This window comes from Prosopis cineraria, unplaced genomic scaffold (assembly GCF_029017545.1).
Source record: "Prosopis cineraria cultivar Desert tree isolate PC_DT_omini unplaced genomic scaffold, ASM2901754v1 PC4, whole genome shotgun sequence".
Taxonomy (NCBI): Eukaryota; Viridiplantae; Streptophyta; class Magnoliopsida; order Fabales; family Fabaceae; genus Prosopis; species Prosopis cineraria.
In genome coordinates, this window is record NW_026555335.1 from 7566789 (window position 1) to 7581318 (window position 14530).

A 14530-nucleotide genomic window follows, 5' to 3' on the forward strand; every position below is an offset into this window, starting at 1 on the left:
TTCAAAAGCTTGAGCCGGTGTCAGTTCACGGAATGGTGGAAACATGTAGACAGCTTTAGGGGGCTGGAGGTCATGATTATAATCAAGAAAAACTTCACTTATTATGTATTTTTCATTTACTTGTACAACTTTCATTCTAGCTTGGCAACCTGATCTTGTCTTTGGTCTAGGATTCTTAGTGTATTTGTCTCGTTTGTCGAGTTTTCACATCCCCTCTTTGCGACAAACATATAAATAACTTAAATATGACTTATCTTTTTTGCTTTTATTAAATCTCTCTTTACAAACACTGAAACTTGTTCTCCTTCCATAATCTTGCCAAAATTTTCATGAGTCTTTTATGTTGTCAAATTTAAGATTAAGTCTAGGAGTCAAATTTATATCCATCATATAAGCCTGAAAAATGGACAAGTAGACACCTAATATAAATCTTATGCACAAATATTACACTAAAACTTGTAAAATAATGTAATGGAAGTTTATATAAATAATAAGAAAGAAGAATATCACATACTTAGTAGTATATTCCAAGCCACAGGAAAGCAACATATATAGATTCCTACTCTTCCTATTTATCTAACTAGATACTGATATACCATGTAGTGAATAAGAGGCCTAAGAACAAGAGTCCTATCATTGGAACTATGTCATTAAAAAAAGACTTCAATTTAAACATTCCATTTACACTCCTCGGAGGTTCTGTTGAACCCTGTCCTATGCTTTATGTATGTCTCTCACCTTTCCCCCCTCATTGTTTTTCCATTGATGTCATATAGCTTTTAGTTTGTCCTATTTTTCGTATAAGCATATGCAATTAACTATTTCTGTCTTTTGATTTGTAGTCTATATTAAGAGCAAATTATGAAAAGTAGCACCATTTAAATGAAGTATTAGGAACAAAGTTGATGCAATCGACATACATAACTTAAGGAAGCATCTGCGCATGTGTATAGAGCTAAAGAAGAAACAATTAGCAAAGTGATGAAAACTGGTGAGCACCCTTGTCGACTATCTCTTCTTGATCACACAGCACTTGCAAAGTTCTTGGTTTTGGAAGCAAATTAAGGAATTTCCTGCCCTGTTGGAGAAACATATACAACCTGAAATGAAGCTATAATCGATGGCTGATTTTCACTTGGAAACTGAAGAAAGCGAATGGCCTAGACTTTTGTTAAATAAGATGGAGAAAGAAGTCAGCGGGGACAAGCCAACCCCAAGGTAGAAAAGCATCCTTATGAAGATATAGGATGCACGATATGGGTATACTTTTATTTTTAAAAATATAGAATATGATAGATTTTTGATACATACATATATATTTATAAAAAATAAAAAATATTAAAAATATAATTTTAATTCAGAAAATATCCAGTCCTTTATAGTAAGATTATGTAAAAGTCCTCTAGTCCGATCCAACTCAAAACAAACTTGGTACTGTTCGGTTTGGATAAAAATTAATCTTTCAAGAATAAAAGACTAGACTCTTTTTTCGAGTTGAATTGGAGAAGACACCGAGCATCTGGATCACTTGATTTGATCCGATCCTATAAATTTCTTTCATATAATTACAATTAACATATTAATTATTATTACAATAATTTATAATAATAATTAATATTTTTTTGTGTTTTATACTTGGGAAGTTATGAATAATGAGCAAAATTTTAACATTGACCAACCTCAATCTTCTTGTTTTATTAATAAAACTAGCGTTTACCTTATTTCCTCACATGTAATACCTTTAAAGTATTAACTATTAAATTTAATTTATTAGAGTTGTTTATACAATAAAAAAATGAACTTTATGAATTCCATTTGATGTAATTATAGTGCGATTAACATATACAAAAATGTTAACAATCATGTTTGAAATTTATTGAATAAGGAAAAAATATGACGGTAACTAATAAAATTATAGAATAATATAATTCCTAAATCAGTAATTTCCACTCCACCTTTCTTATATAGTCTAAAATATTTCTAGATGCACCACATTAATTGTTATATTTTTTTGGGTTTTTTATGGTCAAATAGAAGTAACCCTAACCCATCAATGCTCTTAACTCTAGACCAAAAATCATACCATTGCTCTTAACTTAGTCTATGATACAATTCATTCAAGTTTTATTGTGCTTGATATCAACCCCCCAATATTTCAAAATAAGGATACTATTCAAGCAATCACGACAATGAATGTATGGGTCAACTAGTTAAGTAGATTTAAATAATGATAAAAATATTTTACATCTGTCTAATTTTAAATGTCATGACAAATTACAATAATCATAACTACCAAAGAAATTAATAATCCAATTAATATTGCAATGATGAAGGCGATCAAGGAACCAAAAAATAATAAGTGAACAAAGCTATTATACAATATAACTTGAATGGAAATAAAAAAAATCCATAACATGTAACATATTTATAAAAAAAAAGCATACTCTCTTAATTAAAAAATGTAAGACATTTTTTAAAAAATTTAATGTTAAAAAATATAAGACATTTTTAATCTTTAAAAATATAATCATTATTTTTTTTTTAAGTGACTCTATTCATCAATGCCTCACATTTCCATTTACAACACAACATGGGAGGCCCATCAAACATTTCCATTTAAACCTATTTTATTGACACGTTTTATTGAGGTCAGTCATGTTTTTTCCTATTTCTCAATTCATCTATCAATAGCCTCCTTCAGGCCATGTGATACAATAAATGTTCTGCCATCTCTCCATAAATCGTCAACTTTGTGGACTGGCCCTTCGTTCCTCACACCATTCCTCACCCCCATTGTTACCATCATTTTGTCCATGGCAATTCTCGATTTCAAGTTGCTCGAGGCCTTGCAGTTGACGATGTTGCAAGCAAAGATTCTTGTGAAGGTTGATTGCTCATACCCAAGGTCGGACATCCATGTCTACGATAACGGTTGTGGCCATACGAAGAAGGTGACTTCCTTCGAGATAATAGTTTTTGATCTTGCCGTAAATTATGAATATTCAAACATTAATCTTGACTTTTTTTCATTTGAGATAAGGTGCTTAATGAACCGTATAGAGGATGGTAAGACTTACTGCTTTTAGTATTTCTCAGTTATCCCCGGCGGTCTTGGCATTCACCCTTCATTTCACTTGGAGCTCAATGACGACAGAGTTATCCAAGAGTATCCTTGCGTGATGCCTGACCATTTGCTCAAGTTTGTCCCTTTAAATTGGACTAAGCATGAGTGGTGGCCTGAGTTTCGTGTTAGGGGTGATTTTCTTGAACCTAGAGCTTTCAAACATGAAAAAATGTACCTTATTGTGAGAGCATGTCCATTGAACAGACGTATGCGGATTCTTGAAGGAAGTAATATCGTGGGAGTAGATATTTGACAAGGGAATGATAACGCGGAAGTTTTAGTTTGTTGTTGAAGATAAGCATTTCTGTATTTAATTATTTCTGGGAGTTATATGGATAATATTCTCTGGGAACTGTCAAGGTAATTTTTAGTTGGTCACTTATTTCAGGGGTGATAGGATTGTTTGTTGTCTCGTCGGTGATGTGGCCATTTACGCATGGTTTATTCTTTCACTGTGCTCCCCAAAACCTGGTATTACAATAGCTGTTCAATATGCGCTAGTTATTATACAAAGGAATGGTGTAACCTCACTTGGCAACTTTGCTGGTGCAACTAAGGTTTTTTGGAACCCCAAGATCGATAGCGGTCGTTCCGACGACACCTTTATGCAAGACTTAATGGATGGTGTATAGATTGTGGCATGATGCTTGTCTCAATAGTTCTTCTTCAATCATTCTTCCTTTGTTTCCCGTTTCTAATTACAATTCTCGTCATCGTTTATTTTAAAGTTTTAATGTTTTAGACATGTTGCTCAGTATGTTCTATGTGTTTCAATATTATGGTTCTCATATTGAATGGTATATACTTGCAAGTTTAATTATTTTATGTCAGCTTCATGTTATTATGATGAACTTATTGATGCAGACACCGGACACAGTTAGCTAATGTCCATTGCTCGAATATGAAGCCAACTGAAGAGACTATCCCTTCATTACGAGTCTATTGAGTAGAAGATTGAGTTACATAGCATTATTTTAAGCGCTGCACTATAAGAATTCCTCTCTTATTATACTTTTATATTTTTGAAAAAAAAATATTAATTAAGGCTAGACCATGATGAATGAAGAATTTATTTTATACATCAGCCATAGTCTTATATTGTCCCTTTTAACATCATAATATATATCAATTTAGTTTGGGTCATATGATTCGAGTTAGATGATCAATATTTTTATGTTTTTACAATTAATCTAGAAAAGTTATCATATGGTTTGGGTTCAACTCCATTTAATGGTAGGTTAACATGTATGTGTTTTTACAATTAATTGATAAATAATTTAAAATTTAACTCATTCAATACCAAGTTTTAAAATATATTTAAGGTGGATAATTGACACAGACACCGGACACAGTTAGTTAATGTCAATTGCTCAAACAATTGCCAACTGAAGAGATTACCCCTTAATTATGACTCTATTGAGTTGAAGATTGAGTTAGAGTATTACGAGATTATCCCTAAATTTTTAACGGTAAAAAATTTTTGGTGATGAAATTTAACATATTTTTGGTGTTGATTACATTTGTTGTCATAAAAAACTATTAGCAATGAGGTTTTGGTAATCCTTTGATGGCAAAAAATTATTTTAAACTTTTGGTAGCAACAAAAGTTTTTTTTTTTTTGGTAGTGATAAGAGTTTCATAGGAGAAAATGAAGAGGTAAAAAAAATGAGTATTTACACTTTTAATATTTTTAATACCCTTCTTTGAATATCTATTGAATAAAAATACACCTCATTAAAAATTTCAATTAAAAAAAAACTTTGTAAAACAAAAAAAATAGCAAAAGAAAAAAAACACACATCATTTATTTATACATTATTCAATTATTTTTCATTACAAATCTTGTCAGGAAAATCTAATAAAATCAAATCTCAATTAAACAAAGAGTACAACAAGTATTTATTGCCCCTAGATGATGACATTACTTTTAAATAATTATTGTACTTGATATACTAATTTCTTAAATGTGGATACTGCTAATATTTTTTTCAAACGAATCTTTTTAGTTGAACTATGTATGATGCGTTTTAATCATACATATTCTGTATACATATCTTCTCAAATAAATAATGATAAGTGACTTTGAAACTTCAGGATAAAGCGTATGCAGAAGTATAATTCATGCGTACAACACTGGTTAAAATTCTCATTTCTTATGTTGCCCGAGTCACATCGTATAGTATGCTCCCACTCGATCTATAAAAGTTATCAGTTTTTTTTTTTTTTTTGCCAGAGAAAAACGTAATCAGTGAATGAAAGTAAATTAATTGATTTTTTTTTGAATGAAAGTGAATTAATATATTTATATATATTAGTTATTGTTCACTAGATATTTATACAGAATTAAAGTTTATAAATATTTCTCAATTATTTATTTTATTGTCAAAAATATCCTAAATTAATTTTATCTTGTAAATACTAGATTTCACTTTCATCTTATCACTTTATTCAATCATCTGATTTTATTTCAAGTTTTATTATATATATTACCCATTCAAGTGTCATGAATAAAAGGTCTATCTACTTAGATTCCCTGGTCAACTAGTCACAGTGACTTAATTTACAAATATCCCATAAATCCTTGATCTTTAATGATTCCAAAATTGAACAAACTATGAAATTTCCATGTGATTATCAATCATAATCATAACTTATAGGTGGCCTAACCATATAGCCGAGAATAATTAAGAGTAGAGATAGTGGAAAATCCACTGAGAATAATCTTGCATATAATCTTGTCCTTTAAGATTGCTCTTGCGTCCTCTCAACGTTCTGTTGAACACTCAACAGTCTTCCACATAACCCCTATAAATTGCCACCTTCTGGCATTCTTTTTCATCAAATAAATTTGCCAGCATTCGTGGTACAGTACTTGTTCCTCCTCTAATCCTAGCTATTTATGGATTTTGCTCACTGTTATTCTAAGATTTGCTATTTATTAGTACCATTTTTGTTTAAGATGTATAAAATGTCTGGAAGTTTCACGAATGCTTTCTACTTGTTCTCAGGTTGTTGCAGGACAAAAAAAAAAAAAAAACATGAGGACCATGCATGTACTGATGGTGGCAGTCTTGGTTTTGATCCTCGTGACTCTGAAGGTTGATGCTGATGATCATGCAACAATGAAGGAGGAGAAAGAGCCAAAACGGCAATTTCTCAGCCAAACAGCTTTTGGTCGAAAGGCCATCAAAGGTGGTATATATGTTGTAATAATGATAAAACTTTTTTATAACAAAAAAAAAAAATAAAACTTTTGATCTTTTAAATTTAGTTTAATTATCAATTTGATTCTTGAAATTTAATTTTTATTAATTAAATCTTTAAAATTTTATAATTATACATAATTAGTTATTATGATATTATTTTTTTAAAAAAATAATGGGGACTAATTATATATGATGTATAAATCTTTAGGATTTGATTGATAAATATTAAACTTCTAAGGACTGGATTGATAAATAAGATAAATTTGAGAGATCAAAAGTTTCATTACCTCCTAATTAAATTATTTGTATCACCAAGTTTTCTCCTATCAATGAGACTTGATAAATTTACGTAAGAAAAAACAGACAGATTATTTGGAAAATTAGTTTTAATCTTTTAGATCATGCCATGTGCTCTTCTAATTAATTCATAAATCCCATTCTCCTTGAAGCCATAAATCCTTAGTAGACATTGATTGAAAATAAAAATGTAAAATATATCTTTAAATATAATTGGGGACACTACTTTGATTAATAAACCTATCTAAAAATACTGTCGATGTTTTCAATAAAAAATTACAGAAAATCAAAGACTCCTTGACCAAGAGAACTGTTTTATGCTGGAGAATAATCTTGCCGTCTACACACACACACACACACACAGAGATAAATTTGTAAATATATATATTTATATATTCTCTAAGTTTAATTTCTAATTGTATAGGTCGCCGTAAGGATCAAGACGAGCTTGGTGAAAGCAAGAAGAGCTCTGCGAGTGGGTACATGACAGATTCAGAGAATGATGGAAGCGATACAATCAACAACAATGATAATAATTCTGGATTGCATCTCAATAATCATCACTATTTCACGGATCCTCGAAAATTACCTCATCGCAATTGATACGATCGAGCCAACAGAATTAATTATTTGAAGAGTTGTATGTTGTTAAATAAGAGGTTGATAAGCTCTTTTAATTATTAGATAGCAGTCTTTGAAATTCTCAAACTTGCTAACTTTATACAAAAGAGTTGAAGAATTTCAAAGTGCTTCTAATAATACTAAAAGAGTTTAACCTTGGTAAACCTCTTCATATGATTAATTGCCTTATTATAAATATGGTGTGTTGCACGCATGCAGCTAGATAGATAGATATTAAATAAAGTGGATGTAATCAGCGCGGCATGTGTGTTTGTGTTTTATAGATATAATCGCTGTAATAAGGGTGCTTCAACATGATTGTAAAGATTCCAGTGTGATCATGTGCTAATTAATTGAGGTATGAATTTGAATTTAAATTTTAGATTCAAAATCTATATATTTAAAATATTTTGTTTGGATGGTATAAAAAATATAAAATAGTAATTGAGATGATTTGAGATTTGAAGTAGAATAATGGAAGATCAAAAGTGATGAACTTATCATCATTCTTTAATTGGTGAGAGATGAGAGGAAAGGCAGGAATAACAAAGACGCCAATAATAAAAATGTATAGGAGATAAGAGGATTAGAGTATTTGAAATTTTAAATAATCAAAGCTTAGAATGAATTTAGATTTAAATCCAATTCAAACCCATATATAAACTCTTATATGTATTCAAATAAGAAACTTGATTCAAATCTCAATCCAAATTCAAATCATTACGCATCCAAACACAATATAAGTGTTTTCAATTAATATATTCACAACTGGTCAATGGCCAGCCAAGTCAACTTCTACATTGCATATCCATACGGATTTACATCAAACTAACATGTTAACCACAGGGCTTGAACTGTATGGCTTGCTGTGCAAGTCTAAAACAATCTAATTGCATCTTCTACACCAATTTTTCCAAATAAAATTACAACCAATTGAATAGGTAACCAATGGCAGAGACAAGGAGGCCACTAACTTTTTAACTTTTTTAATAAAATGTAAGAGTTACATATGTTTGGTCTGGTCAAAATATATTTTGTACGTATAATATATCTAATACTAATTACTGAACATAATATTTACTTTCGTTTTAATAAATGTAAAACTATTATACAAATATATACAAAGTTAAAAAATGTTGGCATCTAAAATGTATGTGTTATATATAAATATAATATAAAATATGGATGATTTTTAAAAAAAGTTACATCTTTTTATAGTAATTAAGCTATTGAAATTTTTTATTTTAATTGTTTTTAATCTAATATAATTTGGTCTTGTTGACATAAAGATTCTGTGAGTGTTGAGCATCATTATCATGTTGATATATTTAATACTGTTATCGATTATCAATTGAAAGAATTAAATAGTAGATTCAGTAAGCAAACAACAAAGCTTCTAAAATTGAGCATGGTTTTAGATCCTAAAAATGCATTTAATTTTTCTAATCAAGAAAAGATTTGATTGGAGTATGAATTACAACATTATGAGCTTGATGTGCCTAAAGGCCCTCATTTTCAAAACTTGAGTGCTACAAGTGAATTATGTCAAAAGTTTATAGTGATTGGAAAGTCTAATTCTTATTCTTTGATTGATAGATTACTAAGGCTTGCACTGACTCTTTCAATGTCAATAGTAACCACTAAACAAGCTTTTTCAACTATGAAAATTATAAAGACAAGGCTTCACAACAAGATGGGAGATGGGTTTCTTACCAAATTAATGATAGTTTTTATTGAGAAAGAGATCTTTAAAAAATTTCCCACAAACATTATCACTTATGATTTTAATGATATGAAAAATTAATGAATAAAACTTGAAAAAAATAAAGGTACATATCTATTTTGGTTTTATAATTTTAAAATTAATAAATATGAATATAGATAGATGTAAAAATATTTATGTTACGTTAGATTTTCTTTTTCTTCAATTATAGTATATGCGTTGACCCTTGAGATCTTAGCCCACCATACGTACAAATCCTAGCTCCGCCCTGTTAAGGTAACTTAAATGATCAATCTTCAATGTAAAATACTAAAATAAATTATATGATATAGTGATTAGGAAAATGTGACTGTATAATTGTATTATCCATAGTTATAGAATCAATGCTCCATTTTACTCATTAATTTGTCAGATACATCTTGCATATGCTCCTCTTATGAGAAAAATCACTATTTTCAAGTATTATTCAATTAAATGTAAAAAATGTCGTGTTGTGTACGTACTCAAGGAGTCAGTAAAACTAGATCAGTTTCCTATATTAGTTGCAACCTTACACGTGCAAACAAAGTGTCTTTTACATGCCTTTCACTAATATATTGAATAGCGAATATTAATATTGATATGGGCAGGAGAAATTACTTATGATTGAAAACAATTGAATCAACAGTGAAAGGCTGCAAACAAGAACTTAATTCACTACCCAAAAAAAAACTGATTAACGACATATATGAAAATTCCATCATTAATTAACCCATTTAGCAACAAAATATTTTTATTAGTAAAAATATTATCATTAATTCATTGGCGATTATTTTAATTTTATGACGGAATACATTCTATTGTTAATTTCTAGGTTGGCAAAAACACTATTGGCACGTCACTCGGTAGACCAATGTCATCTCATCATTACCTCGTCACTCAGGTGACCAATGTCATTAACATATCAAATATTATTAACTTTAATTATGTCTTAACCAAACTCAAACTCCTAACATCATACCTTCTAGTGCTTTTGTGTTCACCTTATTGTCAGTTGCATTAAAAGAAATCTTTAATCTTAATTGATGAATTAAATATAGAATATTTAATTACACACATATTAATAAATATATTATTTAAGTTTACTTATTTATCCAACATTATATTTATTTATTAATATGGTAAAATTAATTTATATATAAAAATTATTTTTATTTTATTTTATTTTAAAAAATTATTTCTCATAAGAAATTTGATATTTAATTGAAAAATATTTTATAATCATTATATATTATATTATACTCCCTCCGTTTAAAAATATAAGGTATTTTTTAAAGAGTTGGATGTTAAAATATGTAAGGTATTTTTAGTCTTTCAAAATATAATCATTGCTTTTTTTTTCTAAAAGTACCCCTATTAATAATAACTTTATATTTATTGTAGGGTATTTAATAGAGATACATATGAAAAGATAGGGTTAGTTTGAAAGTAGGTAATAATTTTATGGAGGGTGAGATTCGATTAAAAATGCCTTATATTTTTAAATGAAAGAAGTAATCTGCATCTATATAATATAATTTTTAAAATTTATAAATTTTTTATTTAATAATATTTTTTATTTTTATTTTTAAATAAGAAGAATTAAGTATATAATTTAAATTGTTATTTTTTATTAATATATGAATAATTTTAGATATTAAATTATTTACTTCTAGCATAATATTAAATTATTAAATAAATTATATATAAATAAATATTATAAATGATAAAATAAAACTTAAAATAATCTGTGATAAAATTAGCGATGAAATTATGATAGAATTTTAATAATGAAACATTTCGTCACTAAATTCCATTGTTAATTTAATGATAGAATTAACAATGAATTAGATATAGATCAGCAATGAAAATTTATTTTGCCACTAATTCACTGTTTTTATATAATGATTATTGTATCTTGGCTTGGGTTGCTGCTCCATATTTTCGTCCTTTTTCTCTTTTTGTTTTTTGATTTTTCCACCCTGCCTGCATTTTGGTTGAGATGAGATCGATGTGCATTTTAAGCATTATTATGCAGGCTCCAGCAATTAATGTTGGTAAATAAAATAAAAATAAAAATAAATTCGAATTAACGTATTTCTGATGGTGATGTTCATATTGAGTTCAAAGTAAATTACAAGTTGAAGCTGCATTTAGCAGTTATAATATTGCAATAGATGTGCGTGGGGGACGCATCATTGGTCATTCTATCTCTTATTTGCTTAACGCAAGGGTTAGTCCAAATTAGGAAAGACTAATTCTAAACGTGATGTTCAACCCACAAACAAACCCAAATTAATACATTAGAGTTGGAGATGAGCATGACAGAAAATTATAACTTTACCACCTTTTCACTTTTCTCTTTATATCTATACTTCCTCAAATTCACGATGTGTGACTTTTTTTAGAAGTACTGTTTAATTTAAAACATAATGTATCAGGTAATTTTTATATTTTTCTCTAACTTTATCCTTACCTTATTTATAATTTTTTGACAATATATTTTATTTAAAATTTCATTGATCATTATTAAAGTCTATATATATATATATATATGATACATTTAATAAAGATATAATTGAAAATATTACAATTTTTTTAAAAAAGATTAAGGTTTGAATTAATACAATATTAGGTCTTTATACTTCGATTAAGTTTTGTTTTGACTCTTTATAATTTTATTTTGTTAGTCCCTTTAATTTGATTTGTTTGCAATGTTAGGTTTTATAATTTTAAAAATATAAATGAAGATGATGAGTTGGGGCCATCAAGGTTAATTTTGTTAACGTATACTTAACTTTATTGTTGACGTGTATTTAATCTTGCATTCATCTCCACATTCTATTTAATCCAAATATACAAGAAAGCTTTTCAACCCGTTACCTATTATTGTTAATCATACTTGATCAATTTATTCCATGACAGCAGATTTTTATCATGTTAGCAAAGGGATTAGCAGAGTTATAATAAAATTAACTCATTAGTGTTAGCTTGTGGTCATCATGTATATTTTTAAAATCATGAACACTAATGTTGTAAATGAATCAAATTAAAAGGATTAAGAACAATAAAAATTGCAGAGACTAAAAACAGAATACGATTAAAGTACATGATCTACTATTATATTTTCCCAATTTTTTTTATAACTATGAATTAATTAGCAATATCCCATTTTATGAGCAGGAGAAAATATATATATCACGAGCGCTTTTGAGGTCAGCTTTATCAAAGATTTTGTGCCTGTTTGTTTTGCGTCCAAAATCGATTTTTAAGTGTTTAATCGATTTTTAAAACAAAATTGGCCAAACGACATATAATTGCCATAATCGATTAAACATGCTAAAATTGATTTTTTTTTAAAAAAAAGCAATTCATACCTGCTTTTGGTTCTCATTTTGCCATATTAATTTGTCAATAATTCATAATTGTGTTAAATAAAATTAAAAAAATTTAATATTATATATAAACTTATCAATAATTTAATTTTGTATGATAATTAATTATTGAGACAGAATCAAGTTTTGAAATAAGTTCTAAAAAGTTGCTTATAAATTTAATTTTACTATTAAATAATATATTTTGCTTTTTAAATAAAGTATAACAAATTTATTAATATTAAATACAACTTTATTAATAATTTAATTTTAAAAAGTAATGTCTTTTATGATAATTTATACAGTTAAAATTAATTTCAATATTCAAATATATTATATTATAATATAATCAATTATGATTAAAATTTATTAATGAATCAATTATTTTCATAACTTATTATATCTTATTGAAATAGAAATACAGACAGACACTTAAGCTTCTTCTCGTCTTACATATCAAGTTAAAAGAAAATTCTCCCTCTTCTTGTGACAAGCAAGATAAAATATTTAAATCATGCGGTCGTAACTTTATATTTACAAATTCTCCTTATGATAATAAAAAAGATAATTTAATGTTGGGCGCTTAGTTCCGAATCAATCCTCCTTCACTCCCTAGTTGTTCCATTTGAAAAGGTACATCGTTAATGCACAAAGTGGGCATTGAAAAGATAGACTGTAGTTTAGTTGAGGCTTGATATTAAATAAATTGATACTAGTTTTGTGGTCATAAATATATCAACGCAGAATCTGACACCATCACCAGTTGCCCCCACAATTTGGCATCATCCTGGAGCATTCATTTGGAATCGGAATATGCCTTCTCGACATCCGAAAACACCAACCGAGGATAGTGATATCCGTGTATTCTATCAACCAAGTTTTGAACTTCCAATCTAAACAAAATTATAGTATAACAAGTTTCTTACAAAGCACCAAAATGAATCCGTTCGTAGTTAAGTAATAAGTACTAAATTCAAATTGCCATCTCAGAAGGCACCGTTTGTGGTTAGACTTGGACGCGCAAAAAAATTGTCAAATAAAGTGATGGTCAAGAATTTAAAATTAAAAATATTCGATAAAGTCAAAGTTCTCTTTCTTGTAGCAATAAAGAGGCAATCATTGGAGCAAATATAAGGCTAAAAACATTGGCGAAGAAATAAGAAATCGTGGACGGCATTCATCAAAGGAAAAAACAAAAAGATCTCGTGGACGGGCGCCGACGCTGTTAGCGGTTCATTAAGATTCCATGCAAGCCTTCGAATGTGACGCCGCCGTTTCGATCTCCTCCGGCCAACATGATCATTGCATCGATGTCATCGTCGGTAACGGCGAGACTTGCCATTTCCATGAAGCTCTTCAAATCCCGGTGGCTAAGCTGGCCGTCTCCGTCCTTGTCCATCACTTTGAACATCTCCTCTAGGAACGACGTCGCCGAACTCGTAGATCCGTTCTTCTTGCCGGCGCCGCCGCTTCCCAGAACCACCCTCTCGAACTCCTCGTACTCCACAAAACCATCCTTGTTGGTGTCTGCCACCGTCATCATCGTCCCAATGACGTCGTCGTCGACGTCGGGGGCAGCCCTCCCGGCGTAGAATGCCCGTAGATCGTCGCGGCTAATCTTGCCGTCGCGGTCAGAATCAAGGACATCGAACGCTGGTCGAAAAGACGAGTGTACGGCGGATCCGGCTGCAGAGGAGGAGGAGGCGGTGGAGGGAGGAGAGAGGGAGCGGCCGGAAGGACACATGGTGGAGGGAGCTCGGGGGGTGTGATTGCGGGAATGGGAGAAAAAAGGGATTCGTGGAGTTGTGAACGCAAAAGGGGCAGAATTTTCCAACAATATAGGGGAGGGAGAGTGTGGGCCCCATAACATTGGAAGGTTCACGTGTCTTGCAGAGCACGCTGATGGGAGAGGCTAGAAAAACGTATGCCGTGATGCAATATTTATGCCAATCAACATCATTACTCAAAAAATGCATCAAAAAAGTAGTCAGTCTCGGTTTACAAATACTATATAATATAAAATATTTTTTAAAAAAATTCAATATTTAAAAATATAAATTAAATATTTTTTAGATAAAATCATTATTTTTTAAAAAAATTATTTCATATTTTTTAAATTAAAATCCTCTATTTAATAAAAATAAATATAAAAAAATAAAATTAATTT

At 29.4% G+C, this 14530-nt stretch overlaps 2 protein-coding genes across 2 annotated transcripts; one reads left to right on the plus strand and one right to left on the minus strand.

Annotated features, from left to right (window-relative positions):
- Window positions 1-6132: 6132 nt before the first annotated feature.
- LOC129307846 (uncharacterized) lies at window positions 6133-7597 on the plus strand. The gene is made up of 2 exons (XM_054948772.1): window positions 6133-6316; window positions 7052-7597. Exons 1-2 carry the CDS (start codon window positions 6163-6165, stop codon window positions 7228-7230), a joined length of 333 nt encoding a protein of 110 aa, XP_054804747.1. The 5' UTR covers window positions 6133-6162; the 3' UTR covers window positions 7231-7597.
- Window positions 7598-13418: 5821 nt separating this feature from the next.
- LOC129309846 (calcium-binding protein CP1-like) lies at window positions 13419-14183 on the minus strand. Its single transcript, XM_054951593.1, has one exon. The coding sequence runs from the start codon at window positions 14105-14107 to the stop codon at window positions 13589-13591; it is 519 nt and encodes a 172-aa protein (XP_054807568.1). The 5' UTR covers window positions 14108-14183; the 3' UTR covers window positions 13419-13588.
- Window positions 14184-14530: the final 347 nt, after the last annotated feature.